We start from the raw sequence: 25736 nt of genomic DNA on the forward strand, positions 1-25736 counted from the left end.
ATTTAATAAACTAAAAATATATTTAAATCTTATATAAACTATTTTTTGTCAGCCAAATCATTAATTTTCTAATCAAGTTCTAAAAGAAAGTATTTTAATAAGTTACACTTTGGTTATATTTTCAGAAAACTAAAGTTGTAAATTGTTAAAATCCTTCTAGAAAACAACGGAGTATATGCTAATAAATCCTTATATAGATATATTACACTGCCTATCTTTTAGAATGAGTTTTGTATGTTGCTTTCTAAAATACTCCTACGAAGAAATAAGTGTATATATATAGACACACACACACACACGTATATATATATATATATATATATATATATATATATATATATATATATATATATATATATATTTCTACAAAAATAATTAGCATTCCTTCCTCTGTCCCACTAACAATAGTAATAAGACGTATTGTTGTAAAAGACTTCATCCTTCAATTAGTGCGTGTTTGTTTCATATTATTTTAAAAACAATAAAATAAAAACATTCATTACTAGAAAAATAAACTAATAAAAAATGTTTACACAATCAGCAATGTATTCGTTGAGTCTAAAGTTACAACTTGGCAATCATGAACGAAAGACTTTTTTAGGACGAAGAAAGAAACATTCTCGGTTTGATCGAGCTCGATCGTACATCCATACTTTATCTTGCGCACTCGGTTTTTTTACGTGAGGAGCAACAATTTTTACTTGTTCACATCCATTGCCCCCATTTCAGCCCCTCAAACTTTGATATTTCGATTCAAAGTTCAAACAGAACAGGCCAACACGAAGTTTTTTTCTTCTAAGTCAACGCATCTATTATATAGTTCACACTTATCCAAGGGCCATTAGTCAGGGTCAACAATTCTTATTTTACATCGATCGATCCCTAGTGGTGTGCTTGTCAATGTCATCCATTTTTTATTATTAGACATTTAGAAGACTCTTTCATTTTTGTTAACATGATGTTGTTCATGACTCATGACTATTTTTTTTTATTTTTAAATAATGACCATAATACAGGAATCAGATAACAAAATGATCTAAACATTATTTTTCTATGATAATAATGTGTCACACATACAGCGAGCCATAGTGGTAGTAAAGGCAAGAGTGAGCCAAAGTTTACCAACGCAATACGCAACAAAAAGTAGAAGGTAGTCATCTCCATTATTAGAAAATATGTTTTTTATATCAGTTATTTATGACTTTTTATATTAATTTTTAACCGATGTTAAAAGTATTATCGTTAACATCGATTTTTTAAAACCAATGTTAACGTAAAATTGACAACATCGGTTATTTCAATAATCGATGTTATATAATAAGAATCACACCAAAAAAATGTATGAATGTTAACAGTTCACATCGGTTTTTATACAAAACCAATGTTAAGTTATAGATTAACATCGATTTTCTATAAAATTCGATGTTAACATATACGTTAACATCGGTTCTATATAAAAGTCGATGTTAACTTTCAAACGTTAACATCGGTTTTCTACAAAAGCCGATGTTAACTACGTTAACATCAATTTTTTTTGGAAAAACCGATGTTTTTTGTGTATATTAACATCGGTTTAGTTATTAGGAATTTTTTTTTTAAATACACTTTCTGTTTTTACAAAAATCCCAAAATTTAACCTGTAAATTTCAAATCATACCACATAGCACAGCATATATGATTTGCATTCTGCTTTCAAACAATTTTTAGCAGAAAGCTAGATAGTAAACTATCAATTGTAAAAAAATCAATTGATAACTATGAATAAATAATTTATTAATAACTATCAATAAAGAATATTCAATGTTAAAATGAAACAACAATTGTAAAAAATGTAAAGCAAGCTAGTAAACTAATTAAGTAACCTAAAATTACATAGTTCGCTAACATCCTAAGTTTGATTTCTATCTTTGAGATAATATTGTGCCCACTGGATGTGAAGCGCCTTCAACCTCTCTGCTTCTAATGGTCTAACATCTTTAAAATATTGCATGATCAAATAAAACATAAGTTAATAATGTAATACCAATGATAAGAAAATCAACTTTGTTTGAAATAAACAATTATTGTTTTCCAATTATTCCTGAAAGTTTCTAAGATTATTGTAGACATTCAGTGCATGACATCATAGTCACATAATATATATAAGTAGAAGTTTTATTTAAATCACGTACCTTAACAACAATCTACCTAGCACTAGCCTCTAAATAGTTCCTAGTTGGGACAAATTAATATAAAGTGTATTTTTTAGCAGTGTATAAAGTGTGCTTAAATTGTTAATTTCATTTAGTCAAAACTATATTGTTGCTAGTTTTTTGTCTTGAATTATAGTTGACAAAACTTACATGCAGTTTTAATATTGTTTTTAAATTCAGAACTGGAGTTTTATTAATTTGTAATAATAATAAAGGGTTGCATTAAATGTCCACATAGATTTTTTGAGGTAAAATTTCAATTTTGATTAGACAACAATACAAAAGCATCAATGGAACTGTATCTAAGTTTTGTCAAATTGCAATTAATTAGCAACTTGGGGATGTAGGATTTGTTGCTTCACTAGACTTACATGTTTCTTTGTTGGCAACATAGATAAAATTCCAATTCTGGTTTGTTTGACAACAACATAAAAGCATCGAAGGAACTATATATATCTAAGTTTTGTCGAATTGTAATTACTAATTAGCAACTTGGGATGCAGGATTTGTTGGTTCACTAGACTTACATGTTATCCATTGGTTCAACCCCGAATCTTGTCTACCCGAACAACAACGACAACATTACTGTGCTATCAATTAGCCTGAGAGTGATGCAAGGTCAGACACATGAGTGCAAATGCAGGAAGAGTTGGAAGATCTTTATGCTGCTCAAGAAGCTGGGATTGCCTTCATTCTAGGGCATTCTCATGTAAGAGCAAAGCAAGGCTCATCTGTACTAAAAAAGTTGGCACTTAACTATGGCTACAATTTCTTGAGAAGGATTTGTAAAGGCCTTGATGTTGCACTTAAGGTTCCCCTAGTTTCGCTTTCGGAAGTTGGCATGGTTTATAGTTAAGAATTTACATCAAGTTTCAGCATAATTTCCCAACAGAGATACTTAGCCTTCCATCACAAGGCAGCACCTTTCAGCTACAAGATGAGGGTTTAAGAAGAAAATAACAGATTACACAGTGGTGGGGTTGTCTCCTTCACCTCTAGGAACCTAGAAATTACTCCTAAACTTAAGATCCTCTTGAAACTTGAGGTTTTTGGCTTCCTTGCTCTGTTTTGTGCCTTTATTTTGCTCTCTACATTCCAATCCACGCTCTATTCTAACCTCTATATGCTTGATTTTTCCAACTTTAGCCTTAAAAAGGGTTTTCTGTCCTCGAAGGCTTGCTAAGCGCCAATTTTGTGCTTAGCGCAAGTTAGTGAATATCCACTGAGCGAGCTGGGCGTGCTTAGCATGGGAAGAGACAAACGCCTCGCTGAGCAAGCTGATGACGCATTGAGCGCGCATATGCTTCTCAGATTCTCCTCCAGATTCTCCCAACTCGCTACGCGGGCTGAGTGCCTCGCTTAGCGCATGATTCTCGCTAAGCACACAAGCCTCGCTTAGCGAGACACCAGCTGCAAGCCTTCACAAATTTCATCCTTTGTACCTGAAACTGAAGTTGAAGCACATTAAATTCATAATGTTGGACATTTTTACTGAACAAAATTAAACTAACCCTAAAAATATGTACAAACCTACAAAAAGAACCATAAATTGGGGAAAAGATAAACATTTTATAAAACTTTTCTATACAAAAGTTAGTGGTAAATGACGACTAACAAACTCCCCCAAATTTACAGTTTTGCTTGTCCTCAAGCAAAGAAAGAACAGTTCACTTGTCCTCATGTGACAAGCTCACAGTGGTTATTCAAAAGAGTGTTTGTTTCCAAGCATTCAATAACATGACACAAGTGGCATACAATGCTTCAATCAACAACTTTTCACAAGATATGCAGCTTTTTAAAGATATGAACATGATAATTAGGCATACAAGTGAAATACGCTAGCAAGCAAGACAGATATCAAGGAAGATTCACCAAGTCAATGCCTCACGATCACTGTTTCTCTCAAGCACAAGTGTTTAAGGCTATTTCTCAATCAACAACCAACACAAGTCTCAATCTTTGCAATTCATCTCATGACATACAGTCACAAACACACAAATTGAATCCGAAGGACTTTTCTTGGCTTGTAATGAGGCCGGGTTGCAAACAATATATGGTTTTTCTAGGATGTAAAAATCTTAAGTTCTAGGAGAGCATTCATCCTTAGATCAACCCTTTTTTCCTTTATTCCAGCTTCAATTACTTGTCTTTCAATAATTACAGCACTTAGCTTTGACAACAGGACACACTTAGCTTTTATTTTTGAAATTTCTTTCTTCTTTTTTTAGCAGCTTTTACTTGCTGCTTATTGATTTTGCTATGTGTGCTGTCATCTTCTTACCACAATTGCTGTCACCCAATAAACTCCCCCAAATTTGGGACCAATTTTCCTTGAACTATGATGCTCTCCTACAACCCAAGACAAGGTAGATGGAGATTACATTTTGCAAGCTTAGGGTTCAAGTCAGTCAATCAAATTTTCAGCTCAACATGGGTGCAAGGGATAATTCATTCATGCACAAGGTAAGCTTTTTGGCTAAGTAGCTATTTCAGTCAATCATGGCTTTCATCATCTTCAAACTCATGCATTCATTTTGTAATCAGAGATTCATGCAAAAATCGGTACTCAATGCTAGTTGTTCTTTCACATTTAAAGATCACACACTCACCGGGTTGTGGCTAGTGATTACCTTCACAATCAATCTATCAAACCAACTAACATTTTCAACCATGTACCTAATCCATGTTCTTTCTCTTCTAATTACTGAATACTTACTCAAAGCATATGATCTACGTATTACAATTCACTCAATTCATGCCATTGATCAATCTAATTCATTCAATAAACACAAGATTTTCAAATCAAAACAAACCACTTCAATAATAATCAAAATGAAAAATGTTCAATAATAACCTCCATATGCTTGATTTTTCCAACTTCAGCCTTAAAAAGGGTTTTCTGTCCTCAAAGGATCTCTTAGCGCCAATTTCGCGCTTAGCACGAATTAGTGAATATTCGCTGAGCAAGCTGGGCGCGCTTAGCGCGGGAAGAGACAAACGCCTCATTGAGCAAGTTGATGACTCGTTGAGCGCGTAGATGCTTCTCAGATTCTCCTCCAGATTCTCCCAAGTTGCTAAGCAGGCTGAGTGCCTCGCTTAACACATGATTCTCGCTAAGCGCACAAGCCTCGCTTAGCGAGATACCTGCAAGCCTTCACAAATTTCATCCTTTTTACCTGAAACTGAAGTTGAAACACATTAAATTCACAATGTTGGGCATTTATACTGAACACAATTAATCTAAACCTAAAAATATGTACAAACCTACAAAAAGAACCATAAATTGGGGACAAGATAAACATTTTATAAAAATTTTCTATACAAAAGTTAGTCGTAAATGACGACTAACAGATACATGATTACTATACTCAAACTGCAGCTTAATATGAACAACTTAAACTGGCACAATAAATAGAACTAACTCAGTTGCTATTATAGATGAAGGAAACAAGAATGAGTCAAGTATATAGGGAGATAAATTGGTGAAATGGATTTATCAGTCCTTGCACTAGAGATTTCTTTTTCGTCTTTGTCTGGTTCACTTGTTTCTTGGGCAGAAACAACATGGGTGACATGATTTTAGAACTTAACATGATTTTATGTGGCATGTATGATTTTTAATTTTGAAGTCTAAGGATTAAAATGTTGGATTTTGGTCTTACCCAAGCCTAAAGAAAAAGTAGAGGTTTGTTTGATCAATATCAATATATAATGTCATGCTAGCCCATCTGTTCTTTTACTAAGTGCTTAATTTTCTATGTCTATTTAATTGTTCAGGCTCCAGTTAGTGATTGGGAATATCAAGCTACACTCCCTCACACAACTTCTATAATTGACTTGGCTGCTAAGATGATAAGTGAAGGCCGAGGTTTAGAGTTAATGCTAATGGAAGCAGATCCTACTGCCCCAATAACTGCCTATAGGTGAGTGTGCAGAAATATTTTAGGAGCAGCACATATACTGAGACAAGCCTACATATCAATCAATAGGGTTAGACTCTGATGTACCATTAGCATTGACACCGATGCATTATTTAGAATCTAGGATGTTATTAAATTATAAAATAATCTTCTTTTGCTATTCAATTATCACTTATCAGTCCAAAGTGGCTGGTATAAAGTCACAGTAATTCTTAGATTAGCACGGTCTACCACACAATCTTTTTAGTGTTTTAATCATTGTTTGAGATGTGCAAAGAAATGATCCTACACTTGTCAATAAATTATTTTAATTCCTATGATAAAGGATGCTTACCAAAGAATTATTTGTTAGTATAACCATTTCATTTTTTAAAATGTCTCCTATTTCTTTATTCACAATACTATGAATTATATGATATTCTGATAGGAACTGAATTTACTATGGAATTAGTAGGGAAAATTCCATACAATAGTGCTCTTCATACAAAAGGAAAATGCAATTGAGAGCTGAGAATAAAGAAATCAGAGGAGATAAACTTCACTACCTTGTGGCAGGAGGCACCGAAACTACCAAATTGATTTCCTACCTCTCATTTCCTCCCTTGTCCTTTGTATCCCCATTCAACCTCTAATGTTACCTCAATGCTTCCATTGCTTCTTACCATGTATTCAAGTTTGTTACAAAATATAGTGAATTGAGTTACAAAGAATAGAAGACAAAGTTCTCCTTCCATGGATTTCTTTTTTCTATAGAGCTGATGTTCAGTTCCCAAATGATAACAAGTCAGGACACCCACTTCTTCTACCCTTCTATTTGAAGCTAATTTCATGCCCTAAAACTTTAACCACCTAACTGCACTAACTTTTGGCTATATCAATGTCAATTGCAAAAAGCCACAAGTTTTGCTCGACATAGATTCCTCTACTGCTGTTTTGATGATAGGCTTTCAAATAAGTTAGTGTTATATTGTATATTTGTAAAAGGTTTCAAGTTGTCTGATATTGATTTTGAGCTAGGCTATATCAGATGTCAAATACAACAAGCATAGTACTAGCTTCTTGTGAAAAGCTTTCTTTTTCCATCCCTGACTAGTCATTATTCAAAGGACAGACTTTAGGAAAGCGTGACTTAAAACATACTATGAGTGGCTCAAAACAATCAAGAGAAAAAATAGGATACACTGTAGGACAACTGGCCTCAGAAATTTTAAGAGTCACAACTTGTGATAAAACATTTTCAAAGTTGTGTAATTGATTACACAACATTTGTAATCGATTACAAGTGTTTCTAAATGTTGGTTTTCAAATCTAAACATGAAGAGTCACAACTGTTGATGTGTAATCGATTACACTATAATGGTAATCGATTACTAATGACTGGTTTTGAAAAAATAATTTGACAAGAGTCACAATTTTTAAAGTGACTGGTTTTTGAAGAAATTGTCAAGAGTCACAACTTTTAACATGGTTTCTTCAAGAGCCATCAAATGGCTATAAATATGTGACCATCGCACAAATTTCATGAACTGATCAATACTGAATTATTTTCAACATCTTTCTAAGAGTTTTTGTTCAAAAACTTGCTTTGTCAAGAAAAGTTCATTAGGCAAAAAATTGTGCTATTCTATTTTCTTCCTCTCCTCCATTCTTACAAAAAGCTTTTCAAGAAACCTATTCTTGGTGACTGTTTTCAAGATAAGGTCTTCTTGGTTGCAAACACTGAACACAAGGGACCAACGTTCCTTGGGTTCATTGCAAGAAGCAGGATTTACTTCTTGGTTGATCATTGGACACAAAAGACCAACGTCTTTTGGGTTCATTGCAAGAAGTGGGTATAACTTCTTGGTTGTTATCACTAGACACAAGGGACCAACGTTCCTTGGGGTTCATTGCAAGAAGTGGGAATAACTTATTGGTTGTAATCACTGAACACAAAGGAGGAAAGTCCTTTGTGGTTCATTGCTTGTAAGGATTTTACAAGGATAGTGGAAATCTCGAGCGGGTTGCATGGGGACTGGACGTAGACACGGGTTGTGGCCGAAAAAGTATAAATCTGGTTTTGCATTCTCTCTTTCCTTAATCTCTTTTACTTTCTATTGTGCTTATATTTCTTTAAAGTTACTTCTCTTTATTTGTTATTCGAGTAACTTATAATTAAAGAAATAATTTAATCTAGGGAATAATTAAGAAAAGGGAAAATTTCAATTAGGAATAGTCAACAAAATCTTAATTCAACCCACCACTTCTTAAGCCGCTTGTCCAACAATTGGTATCAGAGCAGGTTTCTTGTAGAAAGTTTTGAAACTTCAAGTTTGGGTTCATTGCAAGAAGTGGGTATAACTTCTTGGTTGTTATCACTAGACACAAGGGACCAACGTTCCTTAGGGTTCATTGCAAGAAGTGGGAATAACTTATTGGTTGTAATCACTGAACACAAAAGAGGAAAGTCCTTTGTGGTTCATTGCTTGTAAGGATTTAACAAGGATAGTGGAAATCTCAAGTAGGTTGCTTGGAGACTGGACGTAGGCACGGGTTGTGGCCGAACCAGTATAAATTCGGTTTTGCATTCTCTCTTTCCTTAATCTCTTTTACTTTCTATTGTGTTTATATTTCTTTAAAGTTACTTCTCTTTATTTGTTATTCGAGTAACTTATAATTAAAGAAATAATTTAATCTAGAGAATAATTAAGAAAGGGAAAATTTCAATTAGGAATAGTCAACAAAATCTTAATTAAACCCCCCGCGTCTTAAGCCGCTTGTCCAACAAGTGGTATCAGAGCAGGTTTCTTGTAGAAAGTTTTGAAACTTCAAGAAATATGGCCTCAACAAATTTCTTATTCCCAGAAGGAAATTCCATCAATAGGCCTCCTATCTTCAATGGAGAGGGTTACCACTACTGGAAAACCCGTATGCAAATCTTCATTGAAGCAATAGATTTAAACATTTGGGAAGCCATAGAAGTAGGACCTTATGTACCCACCATAGTAGATGGAAACACAACAACAGAAAAACCTAGAGATCAATGGTCTGAAGAAGATAGAAGAAGATTTCAATATAATCTTAAAGCCAAAAACATCATTACTTTTGCCCTAGGAATAGATGAATATTTTAGAGTCTCAAACTGTACAAATGCCAAGGAGATGTGGGACACACTTCAACTCACACATGAGGGCACAACTGATGTTAAGAGATCTAGGATTAATACTCTAACCCATGAATATGAACTATTTAGGATGAAAACATACAAGATATGCATAAAAGATTCACTCATATAGTTAATCATCTTGCATCACTTGGAAAAACATTTACAAATGAGGATTTAATAAATAAAGTATTAAGATGCCTAAATAGAGAATGGCAGCCAAAGGTAACTACCATTACTGAATCTAAAGATCTATCTAGTATGTCTCTTGCCACATTATTTGGAAAGTTGCAGGAACATGAGATGGAATTGCAAAGACTCAATCAAAATGAAGAAAGTGACAAAAGAAAAAGGGGAATAGCACTTAAAGCATCATCCTCCTTCTAAGATATTGACTATGAGGACTCGGATGATGAAGAAGATTTCTCTCTATTTGTGAAAAGATTTCACAAATTTATCAAAACAAGAGAAAATCAACGTCAAAATTTCAATCAAAATAAGGGATCATGAGAGACTTCTCCAACTCTAAGATGTTAAAAGTGCAATCAACCTGGACATCTAAAAGCAAATTGTCCAACAAATGAGCAGTGGACTGAGAAATCTGAGAAGAAAAATTATGGAGAAAAGAAGGATAAGAGAGCCTACATTGCTTCTGATGATAATGATTCATCTGAAGGTTCTGAAAAAGAAGAAATCAACCTTTTGACCAAAAACTATGAAAGCGAAGAAGATGATTCTCAAGAAATCAAAGACTAAAGCAAAAGAGTAGAATGTCTCCTAAAAACATCTTCTTGACAAAATTATCAATTATATCTCAGAAGAGGTAACATTTGAACTATCTCAAGGTTTGATTATTGCATTCAGTTAAGTTTTATTATTGCAGCTAATTGAAGATATTTCCAAAACTGTTTGATTATGTTAAAATTTACTATGATTAATTAACTATATTTAGTTTAAAGATTTGAATATACATGATTGATTGAATTTTTTTTTAAGTTGATTATGCTTGAATTAATTATGTATGATTTGACATGATTGGATTTTGTTAAAATTATATTGATATGCTAAAATAATTAAAATAAGTAATGTGTATGTGTTCATAACTGATTTTTGTTACTTAGATAGATTTAGATTATTATTATTTTAAGCTGTGTATTTGGCTATGTCTTTCACTTTATGTTTTCTGAACTTGGTTATATTATTTACTTATTTGCACTTAGTTGTTTGTGTTTTGTGTTTAAACTTGGTTACCTTATTGGTATATGACTATGACTGGTATTTATGGATATGATTTAGTTATGTCTTGTGTATGATTTTATTTTTCCACGCACTTTGGCTTTTTGTTGTTGCCAAAGGGGGAGAGAAAATGAATATTTTAGAAATCAAGACATAAATTTATTTACTAAGTTTTAAATTAAGCACAAATTCAAAAAGAAAGGGAGAGAAAGGGATGAGTGAACGATAAATCAAATATTGCATATATTCTCTTGATTTCAGGATTTGTCATCATAAAAAAGGGAGAGATTGTAGAAGCAAAGCTTCCAAGATTATTTTGATGATGCCTAATATTATTAAAGATCCATTCAAACAAGATTAAAGAATCAAGGAGATTCAAGTGAAGATTCAAGAGAAGACTCAAGATATGCAAGAACATCAAGAAAAGCATCAAGATAAGTATAAAAAGAATTTTTCAAAGAAAAGATTGAATAGCACAATTTGTCCAAAAGAATTTTTCTAAGAAAAATCTTTTACCAGAGTTTTTACTCTCTGGTAATCGATTACCATAAGGCAGTAATCGATTACCAGAAGCCCAAAACAGTTTTATAATTGTTTTACAAAGTAGTAATCGATTACCATGGGTATGTAATCGATTACCAATGTTTTTTTGAACGTTGAATTTTAAATTTCATGAGTCACAACTTGTGATAAAACATTTTCAAACTTATGTAATCGATTACACAACATTTGTAATTGATTACTAGTGTTTCTAAATGTTGGTTTTCAAATCTAAACATGAAGAGTCACAACTATTGATGTGTAATTGATTACACTATAATGGTAATCGATTACCAGTGACTGGTTTTGAAAAAATAATTTGACAGGAGTCACAATTTTTAAAGTGACTAGTTTTTGAAGAATTTGTCAAGAGTCACAACTTTTAAAGTGACTAGTTTTGAAGAGAGTCGCAACTTTTAAAGTAACTAGTTTTGAAGAAAGTCACAACTTTTAAAGTGACTAGTTTTGAAGAAATTGCCAAGAGTCACAACTTTTAACATGGTTTCTTCAAGAGCCATCAAATGGCTATAAATATGTGACCATGACACAAATTTCATGAACTGGTCAATACTGAATTATTCTCAACATCTGTCTAAGAGTTTTTGTTCAAAAATTGCTTTGTCAAGAAAAGTTCATTAGGCAAAAAATTGTGCTATTCTATTTTCTTCCTCTCCTCTATTCTTACAAAAAGCTTTTCAAGAGACCTATTCTTGGTGACTGTTTTCAAGAGAAGGTCTTCTTGATTGCGAACACTGAACACAAGGGACACAAAAGACCAACGTCTTCTGGGTTCATTGTAAGAAGTGGGTATAACTTCTTGGTTGTTATCACTGGACACAAGGGACCAATGTTCCTTGGGGTTCATTGCAAGAAGTGGGAATAACTTCTTGGTTGTAATCACTGAACACAAAGGAGGGAAGTCCTTTGTGGTTCATTTCTTGTAAAGGATTTTACAAGGATAGTGGAAATCTCAAGCGGGTTGCTTGGGGATTGGACGTAGGCACGGGTTGTGGTCGAACCAATATAAATCCGGTTTTACATTCTCTCTTTCCTTAATCTCTTTTACTTTCTGTGTTTATATTTCTTTAAAGTTACTTCTCTTTATTTGTTATTTGAGTAACTTATAATTAAAGAAATAATTTATTCTAGGGAATAATAAAGAAAGGGAAAATTTCAATTAGGAATAGTCAACGAAATCTTAATTCAACCCCCCCTTCTTAATATTTCTGAGGCATTACATATTTTCATGTATACTTTTCCACTTCTATCTCTTAAAAATGTTTCCAATTATTAGGGAGACCTCTATGCTCTTCCCTCATGTTAAGTACCAACCCCTGGAAGAGGTAAGGCTGATAACATATTTTTGGTACTTCCTTTGAGTGTTGAATTAAGTGGGCCTACTGATGTGCTATTATTTTCTCCTATTTCTTAACTCTTTTTGCACCATTTTAAGTACTGATTAGTCTTAATTGTCAAATTAATTAGGCAGTTTTATTATTTGGGCCCATTCAACTAATTTGATGTTTTTAATCTAATTTCAGGAATTAATGAAGCATAGGGCTTGGACTTGAAGAGGGCAGACTAATTTATTCTATAAAATTAGATCTTATCTTATCTAGATATTATTTAGATTTGATCTCATCTAGATATTATTTCATCTAGATCTTATCTTATCTAGATTTGATTTGATTTTACTTATGGGCTTGGATTTAAAACAGATTTGTAAGCTTTGGGGCTGAAAAACTATATAACAACATCAAGGTTCTAGTTTAGCTCTCTCCTCTCTCCCCTCTCTCTCTTCTATTTTTCGTTTTTAGTTTTGGTCTCTCTTCTCTTTCTCTTTTATTTTCGTTTTTTACAATTCCAATTCAGACTTTTAGTTTTATCAATAAAACTTTGTTCTCTATTTGATTAATGGAAGGCTAAGTCCGCGACGTTGTTTTCTCTTGAGGATCAAGCACAGTTCTCTTTGAGGTTCTATTATTATTGTTAAATTCCGTTCAGTTTTTCCTCTTCACTAATTACTCTAAATTTGTTGCTATTAATTCATGCATGTTTAGTGCTTGATTAATTGTCTCTATGCTTAATTTACATTCATGCTTAATGATTGTTTATGAGTAATTGGTGTGTGTGATGCTTAATCACATAATGAATGTTTTATGTTAAATTTCTCTTAGTAATTTAATTTAGGGTTGGATTAAGTGGTTGAACTGATAAAGGATAAATTCTCGCAACCTAGGATAATAGACTTTCTTGTGAATCAAGGGGCAGCAACGTATTTTAATTCTGATAATTTCTAATTCAATTTTACTCGCTGTTTAATTTACAAAAGCAAACTACCCCCCCCCCCCCCCCAATTTGTGACTATTTCCTACTATCTGTTATGAACATTTGGTGTATCCTTGCTCGTTGGGAAACGACCTAGGATCACTTCCTAGTTACTACATTTTAATATTTATTTGATTCGGGCATGGCCTCGATCACCTACTTAAAAGGATTTTACCTTTTGTACAACTAATTAAAAGCTATAACACATAAGCTTGCGAAAGATGACTGTACACAACCCCACATGGCTGGTTAAATTTATGTTGAACTTATTGGCAAGAGTTTGTTTGCTGAATCACTAAAATCCTGCATTTTTCTCCCTAAAATGCATAGTAAACTATGCATTTTTTTTGCTGAATCACTAAGATCCTTAAGATTTAGATAGCACATACATTACTCTTGCTGAGTGGATACTTATTTAAGTTACTAAATACTGAAATACTGAATGGAAACCTAATAATGAACTTCACTTATCTTATTAACTCATTTCTAATTCACATTAAGCAACATTCCCCATTATTAAAATCTCAGTACTACATAGTGATAATACAGACTTCCACAGGAGAGCAATGTGGTATAACTAGACAAGTCAAGGATGGTTGAAGTACTTCATAGAAACTATTCTAGTGTCATATTACAAACCAAAAACCTAGCCAAGACTAAATATTTAAACACTTGATGGACAGGGGTTCTTACCTTTAACACAAAGTTGACAGATGAAGTGCTCTGCCGTTGCTTCACAAACCTTCAAGTGAAAGACAACCCAGCCAAAGCTTCAGTGACACAGAAAGGGTGACTTTGAGGATCACAACTATGAACATAACCACAAATTCCGTGAGGGTCACACTAAGTGGAAGACAAACAGAAAACTAATAATGGGGCTTTGATGGAATGTATTGAATACAAACCTTTGAGCGGGGGGAAAAGCTTTCGAAGGACAATGATGAACTAAAGCTTTCGAAGGAGGATGGAGAAAGGGTTTGCCAAACTGAGTGCGCGGGGGGGGGGGGGAGAATTTGGTTTTTTAATTTATGGATAACACAACATCAGTTTTCTAGGAAAACCGATGTTAACGTTATAAACTTAACATCGATTTTGATGAAACTGATGTTACCAAATTAATGTTAACATCGGGTTTTAAAAAAACTAATGTTAACATCAACTAGTTCACATCGATTTTTTTAAAATTGATGTCAATTAACTGAATTTATTACCACCATGCTCTTGTTAACATCAGTTTTTAGAAAAACCGATGTTAATAAAGTCTCGTTATTTACCATTTTACCATCGTGTTTTGTTAACATCGGTTTTATCAAAAAACTGATGTTGACTTAACGATGCTAAATCTAGATTTTGTAGTAGTGCTTCTTTCTCCATAAACCGCTTCCTCCTAGAAAATCAAAACAACTTTTCCTAAAAAGCACTATTTTTTCTTGGTGCATAATTGAAAACACAACTTAAAAAGCTCTAACTTTTCGTTTTGGTCCCAAAGGACAGGGTAACATGATTTTCTAGTGTCTATACCTTTTTTTCTATTTTAATTCTCAACTTAATGAATTAAACACATAATGGTGAATTAGCCTTCCATGCCTACCTCACCAACTCTATCAAACCCAACCCACTGTCATTTCTTGTAAAATATTCGCTGTTCATATAAATGTAACATCATCCGTAGCATCCTACTTGCATTGTGATCTCTATTCCATTCTCTTTCACTATCCATCATTTCCCTTTACACCTACTCTCTTGATATCTTATCTCAAAAGAGTTTCTACTCTAATTCATCACCCTCTACCTACACACATCAAGGTGGACTAATATCTAAAACCTTGATACATACATACACATCTTTGGTGCAACCAACATAATCAAATTCAAAGGCAATGAAGTTTGGGAAAGAATACACATCCCAAATGGTGCCAAAATGGCAAGATGCATACATGAATTACAATTTTCAGAAATCTTATTTGAAAGAAATACAACGTTTTAGACAAAGAACCAAGCCTCCTACAGCCACTCCAAGAGGCCTAAGAAGAAAGCTAACACTGTATAGAGCCTTTAGTGGCCTCACACAACAAAAATTGATTGATGAGTGAACAATACATCAACTATGTCTGCTGGTGTCAGATTGTTGATCCATGTATGGAAAAGATAATAGATATGAAATGTCAAAAAAATATATGCTTAATCAATCTGTGAATGTTTTTGAAAAGAAGAATAGAATGGTTGGGCTCCCAAAAATCCACGAAGTTTAACTCATAAGCATGATAAATATTTCAAATTAATTCTTACCTGGATGATCGAAGTCCCTTTGTCTCGATGAAGCTGAGTTTAGCATGTCCAAAGAAGAGTACACAGGCTAACAAAAAAGGAGCAGGAACTGATGATCCTAGATAGGAGAAGATGGTGGATTGTTTTTGGCGGAATTGGGAAATATTGCGCGGGTAGAAGTGGAATGGAATATAATAGTATTTTTTGTTTTACGTTTTGTGCAGTTTTTAAAAAATTCATTTTTAAGCTTTTGCGAATTTATATATAATAAATATTATTGAGTAGGAGGAGTACTTTCGTGTGATTAAAATTGAATATTAGCATTGTTATGTAAATTGTAAGAATTATATGATATTAGTAGAATTTAAAATTGATTATTCTAAGAATTATATTTATGATTCATAGAATTACATAAATTAGTTAATTTTTCCCTTTCATTTAGTTTAGAAAAAAAGCAGTACTGGAATAGGGGGATTTGAATGAGTATATTATAAAATGTTTTAAGACATATATATATATATATATATATATATATATATATATATATATATATATGGTTGATATTATTATATGACTCATGATTTATATAGAAGAACCAGATTTTTCTGCTTAATAGCCTCAAGGATTGTTTCCCTCGCTCTTCTTTCTTATCCTATGGTGTTTTTATATCATTGTCCCATTTCATTCTTATCATCATTTAACACTATGTCCTTAATCAAGAGAGAAAATAATTGTAGTTTACCAAATTTGTGATTTGTAAGGCCTCTACTAAATTGAATTGGGGTCCTTAATCATGATCTAAAGTTGTGGGAATAAGCAACAAAATGATAAGATAACTCTTAAATTTGATAAATACATAGATTTTTCTTTGTCACAACAACATTGTAACACTTTGTTGCTAAATAAAATGTCATCTTGTGAAGTGTTGTAGTGTTTTAGCCGTAGAGAAGTCAACAACCAGGAGCATTACAACCATAATTTGGGCAACAAAAGATAATGTCGGTGATTAAAGTTTTTTCTTTTTATGTTTCCCTTTGTGTTGCAAAGAGTCTAGAGAACCTGTGAGCGTCTTTGTCTTAGTAATAGGATTTTCCGTTTACAAATGAGCAAAAGAGTTGTGTTCTATTCCAAGCAAAAGGATGAATTTTTAAGGTGAGAAATGAAGTAATAAGAGGATGACACGTGTCCAGGTGATCTTTGTTTTAATTAGAGACTAGAGAGTCGCCCGTGCGGATGCACGGGCTAATACTAATATTTGAGTATTGATAAATGTAAATTATTACTACATGTGTACACTTTTATAATTTTGTTTATTGGGATGATAATAATGTTGAACTATCGATAGAAAAAACATTAAATAAAGTATGAATTTGAAACTAACCTCATCCTATTGTAGATAGTTTTGGATGATATTGTTGTGATTATCATTAGTGTCATGTTGTTGTAGTGAAGGAGAGGCTGCATAATGAACATAAATGAATGAATTGATAACATTTATAGATAATATTAGTGAACATTTAAAAATCCTAAGTAGGACGTTGCTACTATATGCAACAATACTAACCTAAAAAGAGGTAAATTTATATGAGTATGCTTTAGTGGGAGTGGTGTAATAACAAATTTTCATCACTTTCCTTGTTTTTGTTGTCCTGCAGCATAAAGAAATAAAGGTATTATATGAAATTAATATGAGATTTCATCATAATGAAATTGCAATAGAGTGTTGATGTTGAAAGCAGTATAAGTAACGGTAAAGTAAAAAACGTAGTATATAGTAATTGCATGATTAGATATTGTTATGTTGAAAATGAAGTCAATGAAAAATGTTGTAAGTCGAGAATGTAGGATGTGTTACTATATAGTTTGATAGAAAATGAATTTGATTAATGATAATGCATATGTAACAATAAGAATTTGGGAAGCATACCGTGTTTATAAGTTTGCTAATACTTCTTTGTATACTACATCAATGGTAGTATTGTTAGGAATGCCTTGATTACCATGAATAAGAATATATAGTCCTTTTTTACTTTGCACTCATGAAAGTGCAACATATAGCTGGCCATGGGAGAATACTGGGTTTGGCAAATACAATCCTACATGTGCCAAGGACTGTCCCTGAGACTTATTTATGGTCATTGCAAATGAAGCCATGAATGGAAATTGTCTTCTAATTAGTCTGAATGGCCATGCAGAATCAGAAAGAGGCATATTCATTCTTGGTATGTATGTCCTATGACCTATATTGGGTCCAGTAATAACCTCTGCTTCAACCACATTCGAACCAAGTCTTGTCACAATAAGCCTAGTTCCATTGCATAATCCATTTGCCTAGTCCAAATTTCATAGTGGTAGGATGGGAGTACCAACCTTGATTTTTAGCTTGTGACTAGGTATTCCTGATGTTTTCAATGAGTTCAAAAATTCAGGAGTTAGTACTCCAAAAGCAGGATTGAGTAGTTCATCAGATTTATCAACACTATCAGCACTACAATACTCTTTCTCCTCACTCGGAATCAAACATAGGACATAGTAATTTATTTTGTCAACAACATCTTTTGTAGAGGCTAGAACAACTCTTTTTTGCAAGAAATCTCTGTTGCTATAGTTTTGTAATAAGTTTGGATATGTTGATCCAACAATTGCCTAGATAGGATCATGAAAGTCCTTTATAAAAAACTCATATGGGATGGTGATTTCGCCATATCCATCGTTAGGTTCTCTAAGTTTGCCATCGCCTATGCCTAGTAGCCAATTAGAAAATTGTTTAAGGTTATCACTATTGGTATGGGCAGAAGGATTGGACAACAACCATATGTTTTTTTGTCAATTTAAGAATTTGACAATGATCCCAAATGTATAATGCATTTAGAGTTGCATGGACAATATCAGAGCGATTAACTCTTGGCACAATAGGTAGTATTTGACAGAAATCACCACCAAAAACAATGACCTTTCCTCCAAAAGGTCTATCATTGTGCATGATGTCTTTTAAGCTTTTGTCAAGTGGCTCAAAACTGAACTTGTGACACATTGGAGCTTCATCCCAAATTATTAGTTTTGTCATCTGCAACAATTTAGCCAAGTAACTCCCTTGATGGATATTGCATGTTGAATTTTGTGTTGTAGGCACTGGTATAGCAAACTTAGAATGTGTTGTTCTACCTCCGGGCAGCAGTAATGAAGCTATCCCACTTGAAGAAACTGTTAAAACAATGTCACCATTAGACCGTATAGCAAATGATAAAGTTTTCCAGACAAAGGTCTTGCCGGTGCCACCATATCCATAGAGAAAATAAACTTCCCCCGATTAAGTTACAACAACACGCATAATGTTATAAAAAATAGAAGCCTGCTCATCTGCATTTAGTAATGTATACATCATGAATTAGTAGTATGGATTGTTGGGAATGAATATTGTCTTAAGAAAAACTAAAATATGTTGTACATAACTGTTAGTGAGTGATAGCATTTGTTAAATTCAGCGGCCAAAATTTCCTTGTCATAAGCCAATTCGTTGTAGATGAGTTTATTTCGGTGTGGGTTGGCAATTGGGTATGGCATTGAAGGGAAATCTCATAGGCTTTTCCTATTGGCTTGTAGTAGATTTTCAATTTCAGTCAAACATAGATGCATTGTTTCTTTGTCAGTGAGTTGAATGCCTATGAATAGTAAATTAATGACATTGCTAGAGTTGTTTCTTATTGATGAGGTGGCAGATTGGATTTCCTAACTTGTCGTTGTATTTCTGGCCATGCTGGATTACATGTTAATGTCAAGAATAGGTCTGGAAATCCAATATGGCCACAAATTGTCATCCCATCAAAATATAGTTGTTCCATATACCTCTAACTACCAACAAAAGAACTCGGTAGTATAATTTTCTTACCATTTTTATTACCAAGTGTTTGGGGGTCATTATTACAGGCATTCAAATTCATGTACTTGTCAACTCTGAGTTCCTGTTGATGTTGTCTAACATAGTTTTTTGAGACTCAATCATACAGTAGCCATCAACAATCCATCGTTGAAACAATCTCCTTGAATGTAGTATTGTTTGAGGTTTATTGTCCCTTGATTGCTTTCTGTAACAAAAATATTCACGCATGGTAACTTTTTTTCTCTTTGTAGCATGGATATTTGGATGATCCTTATGAAGAATATTTGGTTTATAGTCATCTTCTCCTTTGGGGTACAAAAGGGGATATTGCAAAGGCAAATATGCAGGATGTAGTACATTTATTCTTTTCAGCACTCCTGTTTGCTTTCCAATTATGATATCTCTTTTATTGCCTGTATGTTCGTCACCAACAATCAAAACAATAACTTCAGCAGTATTTGACAAGTTATATAATCTTCCATCTGATTGTCTATCACTAATGAGTTTTAGCTTGAGGTCAAAAACCGCAAATGATTGTAGTTTGTCTCTTGCCATTCTAAACTTTTATGCATAATGATTATGGTTATCTAGCATATTCTTGATTCCAATGATAATGTCTTCATTGAGAATATCTTTGATGTTGTACATTCCTGAAGGTGCATAAGCAAGTGTTCATGGTATACATTATTAAAAAGACAATTTAAAAAACTGTAATGTAACATAAAATTTGTTGAATGTTAAGACTTATGAATTCTGGGAAAGCTTGTTGCTGACTTCATTGTCTGTATCATAAATATATAGTTGTGCAAACTTCGGTGAGTTATTAGGCATAGGTAGGAGGCTTCCAATAAGATGATGCCCTTAACCATGTATGCGGAATGTAGGAGGACCTCTTCCAGTATTATAGGTTTGTCAACTTTGACACTAGGCGATGTGAATGCAAACATTAGATTATATGAACGAATGTTTTGCTGGAAGTTCTTAGCTTGTGAGCCGTTGGTGTCAAAGAGTAGTTGCCTCAATGGTTGTGGAGCATGTTGTAGTAGAGGTAGTTGTATTTTTCCATCACCACAACATAATGCAAACCTTGGGTTTTTGGTCTGTTTGTCTTTGTTAATCCTCTCATCATACCATATCATAGCTTTACAGTGCTTGCATTGCCAAACTGGATCTCCAATATCATTGTAAGTTGGACCTACACATTAATTTGGAAGTTTAGATTCTCCCCACGATCAAAAGAAATGAAAGATAACACAATGTAAGTTGAAAGTTGAACGTCAAAACCGGTATTTTGATAATGATATGGTGTGTCTAGATTCCTATATTCATCAGTATCAGCATCATCCTCCGTTGGTGGGTCATCAAATGAATAATCTATATGACACAAATTTGTTTAATCTAAAACGAGTTGTGTGTATCTAATTAAGTAAGTTAGATACATAGGAAGTTAAATATACATGGTTGGCAATTTGACATGATTTAATAACAATAACAACATATTACTTATACGAATGTCTCCCTGTGTTATATTGATTTCATCATCACTGTCATCTGAGATGTGCTCTATTAGTTTTGAATTGTGTATTATATATCTTCCTGAATGTATATGTTGAGACGTGGCGCTAGTTTGAATTGGAGCAACACCTGTGGTTGTATGTACTGTAGAAGTTGATGGCGGATTGAGGTTTGATGAAGTTAAATTTTCTTTCCCAAACTTAGACAACAAATTCCTCTAGATTGAAGAAGCATTGATGGTACGTGCATTGACTAAATGCCTCGGTCAAATTTGAAATTGCCCTGTATAATGTTGCTGACACTGATTCACAGACGAAGTGATGTTTGATAATGGTGTACACTGTGTATGTACTGTGGGACTGTCGCCAATAAAATGTGGGTCACATGGTAAGGTACGTTTACGCTTTTCTTCAATAACAATGGTTATATCCATATTAGTATTTATAAAATATGCGCAAATGAATTGGGGGTTTGTATTCATTGTTACCATTAGGTAAATGATGATTTGGACTGTCAAAACTTTGTCTTCTTTGTTGCAAAATGTGTTTTCTATGTTTCATCCGTTCGGCAGAATTTTCCATTTGAACTTCTACTTGTCAATAAAGTCTACATTATTGTGTGAAACTTTGAAAATCAGAATTTAAGATCAACATATTAAAATAGCAACATGTAATATTCATCCCGTATATGTAGCAATGTACAAATAATACTAACTTCATATTGTTTAAGAATAAAAAATGTACATGAAAGAGTGATAGAATAGTGAGTATAACATTTAATAAATTGTATAAAGATAGAAACTTTACTTGAGAGTTAGGAGTAGAAGAAAATGTTGTGTTGTTGTCGAAATGTTGTTTTCCGGCTTCCCTTTTGGTTCAGCATTTATCATCATCTGCGTTTTAGTTGTTGTTCAATATGATTTAATGTTGATGAAGATGGGAGAACAACATTATCAAATTGATCTCCATTAATATTCATCAGACAGAAGCTAGTAAACAAAAAAGAAGAAGGGCTTCTCCTGCATTCCCTCGGGTTTTCTTTTCCCACCAAGTCTTTGATTAGACATTGTGTGGCACCACCTAACAAATCCATCATTGCTATAGTACTTGACAATACTCTTTATTAGTTGTCTTCATTAAATGTGTTGGCAGCTTTTATACATAGTGTGTGCCATTTCAAACCTTATTTAGAATCTTGGCCTCGTAAGTATTTCCCTTCAAGCTTTGTTCAATTAACTACTCTAATTTGTTTTACAAAGCTAAAATTAAAAATCTTTTTGTTTTGAAAATACAAAGTTTTATTAACACTTTATTAAGCAATTTGATCTTATGTATTACATTTCATTCTTGTTGGACAATGTAACTATATGTAATAAAAGTGACATGATCCAATGACCTTCCAAATATTGAGCAATTAATATTATATTCAAATATATGAATAATAATGCAAGTTAATAATTTCATAATAAATACGATCAAACCATATACTATGGTAAGGTTGTTCAGAAAAAAGTAAATACCAAATCAAACATTGTCTGGTTCCCGAAGGTAATTAACTTACAAAATTAAACTACAAATCAAAGTTACATAAATTTTTCATCAACAAACAACTGTAAAAAAAAAGGTAGTGGAGTGTGGACTGCAATATTCAACTGGACTCGTCTTCATTCCATGTCAGTTGCTTCTTGAAGATGAACTCCCATACATGTTGGTTAGGCTTGTAATAGAACACGACCTCATCTCCGGCCATCAACTCATTTTCCGTTAAGAATTGGTACCATGGTTCAACAAGAGATTGTAGCCCATTATGCATGATGATCTTTCATAGGTGACGACGGCCATGAGTATGGAGGATAGTGATATATTTTGTTGATGCATCAACAAAATTGAGAGCATCTGGTGGCAGCACCTACATTAGAACCAAGGCAGTGAGTAAAGGTTTAAAGGTCATCAATAAAGACAATAGAGGTTAGGCAGTGAGTAAGGATTTAAAGGTCAACAATAAAGACAACAAAGGTTAATTATATGAATAAAAACCTACCAATGGATAAGCACATGAGATCATATGTTGGCTAACATCAATAGTAAAGACATTAGTTCTGGTGGTTATGGGTGGCCTTCCACATGTTTGTCTATGCAGTAGTGGCATGAAGTGGAGATGGAAAATCCAATTCTTCTCGGGTGCAGAAAATGTGATCATGAAACCTTCATGAATGCCCATGGTTCTTTTGAAGTCCTTCAGTCTGTCAGCAAAGTAGTATCTGTTGTAATATTTTCTAAGCTTTATACAGTGCTTGTCTCCATTGTAATCGAATAGCACATAAGGTGGGTAATCCGGAGCCCATTGTCTATGATATAATGATGGTACCTCAATGAGGTTCTGCAAGTAAACATCTAAACATATCACAATTGTATGTAGGATCATTTAATAAGTACATTAAATATCATTTGTTTGGGATTAAGAGAAATGGATAAAAAGCTTTAGGTGGGGAAATACTTACCTTGTCAACATGGAATGTCGCCCCAATTGGTATGTTACTGTGCATCCCAAGAAATTAGGTGGGTCCTGAATGCCAATATTTTTTCTAATTAGTTAGTCATAATTTGTACCCATTTCATACAGATCCTAAAGTAAAAGTTCTTACAACATTGGAAGGAGATGATCAATATGGTCAATATGATACCCGACAGAATCACAATCATGAAGATGAATGGCGAAACTATAATGAACATATACATATAAGAAGCAAAAGATGAAGGATGGAAAGGTAGAAGAAACTTACAACATTCGACGCATTTGATGACTATGTACTCATGGTGACAAGGCTTGTGTGATGTTGTTGGGCAGGATGAGTTAACAGTTGGTGAAAATTGTTGGTTATGGTTTCCACAGACAAAGAGACAAATGAAAGTTTTGTATTTACGACTTCCAATGTGTATAATACCAATATGCATAATTGGATGGCTTTTACACACCAGATAATGTGTAGTTGATGTAACTGCCTTATGTCAAGTCTACTCGAATACTATATAATAATTGCATGCCTACTAGACAGACGAATAATAGTTGCACTATGATAATTAATATTCATTAACTATATACAGTACCTTTTTTTTCTTATTGATTATTTCTTAATCAATATTCATTAACTATAACAATTGTATGTTTATCAGACTTCCGATAAATTACATGATGAATATTATTTAATATATACTAATTGGATGTCATCATAACTTAGATTATGATTTCTATGTACTTGGGTTTTGGTATGCTGATTTTAATTGTACAATGTATAATAATTGCAACCCTTTTAGGCTTCCCATAATACTTGTAATTGTTTATTAATTAATATTGTTGTATATTAATTGCGTGCCTTTTACTCTTCCCATAATCCTTCATATTTATTGTTTAGTAGTTGATATTAATGTATAATAATTATAATCTTTTTCACTTTCCCGATAAACTTGTTTGCACTAAATTTATTATTTACATTGATTATGTATTATACATAGATTAACATTTATTTCAATATTTGCACGCCTATTACAATTCCATTACGACACTTGATGTAATTGGCACACAAGCAGTATTTTCTTTTGATGTATTGGGCATTGGGAAATTGCAGCTTAGGGCACGTCTAGTCTATTAATGACATCGATCCTTATATCTAGTCCAATACCAAATATGTAGTGTTATATGTAAAATGTACTTAGATTATAACCTTATAATAATACCACAAATAATATAGTATAAAATATTAGGATAAATGGTACCTGACTTCGCACAAATTCCAAGAATATCTACTACAGGGATTTTGTAGATGTGTATACGTTACCGTAATAAGTACGTCAGCATTCCAGAAGATTGAAGGTCACTTCTCAACCTGCAAGTAAATGCTACTAAATGTTATATTAAAATACTACTCTTGCATTTATGAATATAAAAGCATTAATTGCATTGAACAAATTGACCCCACAAATTTGATACGACTACAAAAATGTAAATAGAATACACGTTTCTGAAACATGCATAAAATCCTTAAAAACAAACGATAAAAAGCATTGTTTTATGTGTTTTCACTCTAAATTATATTAAAAGATGTTAAGCTTTGGCCACGCGTGGTAAATTTTATTGGCATCTTATTTGTTTCGAATTCTAAACCAATGTTCTTATCATTAATATATTGGCCATTATCATGTTAATTATATGAACTCTAGTTATTATCTGGAAACATTAATGATATTAATTTTAAGGATAGTTATTACTGTCGATACAATTCAGTGTTCATACATGGGTAATTGATGTTGTTCCAAATCACAAAACATAGGATCATTTTGATCTATTTGCTACAAACAAAAGGATATACCACATGTAAAAGAAAACATACATTTTAAAAATAGTTACAATATTTAAATAAAATAGCAACTGATTACTCAGCTTTCATATGCTTGTTCGTCGATAGCTCATATGGTGTGTAGTCGTCAGAATCAAATTCACTACTGCCTTGCTGACCACTCATTCTTTTGGCAGGAGTGACAAAGGCAGTCTTTTCAGGATCGTAATCAGCTGACAGTGACAATGAAGGTTGTGTAACCATTAAAAACATCATTAGCAAACAGGAATACCATATTTAAACTCATTTTTTGATTGCCTACTTAATAATATGTCGTAAAATAATACCTACCATAGGATGGTAATCCTGTGATAAAGTTTCG

At 33.0% G+C, this 25736-nt stretch overlaps 1 protein-coding gene across 1 annotated transcript; it reads right to left on the reverse strand.

Annotated features, from left to right (window-relative positions):
• Positions 1-22531: 22531 nt before the first annotated feature.
• On the reverse strand, positions 22532-24898 carry LOC106797735 (uncharacterized). Its single transcript, XM_014772613.3, has 3 exons — positions 23522-24898; positions 23062-23400; positions 22532-22929 (listed from the first exon to the last, which is right to left on the reverse strand). The coding sequence occupies exons 1-3, from the start codon at positions 23564-23566 to the stop codon at positions 22843-22845; spliced, it is 471 nt and encodes a 156-aa protein (XP_014628099.1). The 5' UTR covers positions 23567-24898; the 3' UTR covers positions 22532-22842.
• Positions 24899-25736: the final 838 nt, after the last annotated feature.

Source organism: Glycine max, chromosome 20 (genome assembly GCF_000004515.6).
Source record: "Glycine max cultivar Williams 82 chromosome 20, Glycine_max_v4.0, whole genome shotgun sequence".
NCBI lineage: Eukaryota > Viridiplantae > Streptophyta > Magnoliopsida > Fabales > Fabaceae > Glycine > Glycine max.

Bases quoted from the DNA above. Each gene is read 5' to 3' on its own strand.
- LOC106797735 (XM_014772613.3), bottom strand. From the start codon at position 23,566: ATGCACAGTAACATACCAATTGGGGCGACATTCCATGTTGACAAG. The intron at 23,401-23,521 runs GTAAGTATTTCC...GTTTACTTGCAG, and splicing joins CGACATTCCATGTTGACAAG to AACCTCATTGAGGTACCATC. The intron at 22,930-23,061 runs GTAGGTTTTTAT...GTTCTAATGTAG, and splicing joins TCTCATGTGCTTATCCATTG to GTGCTGCCACCAGATGCTCT.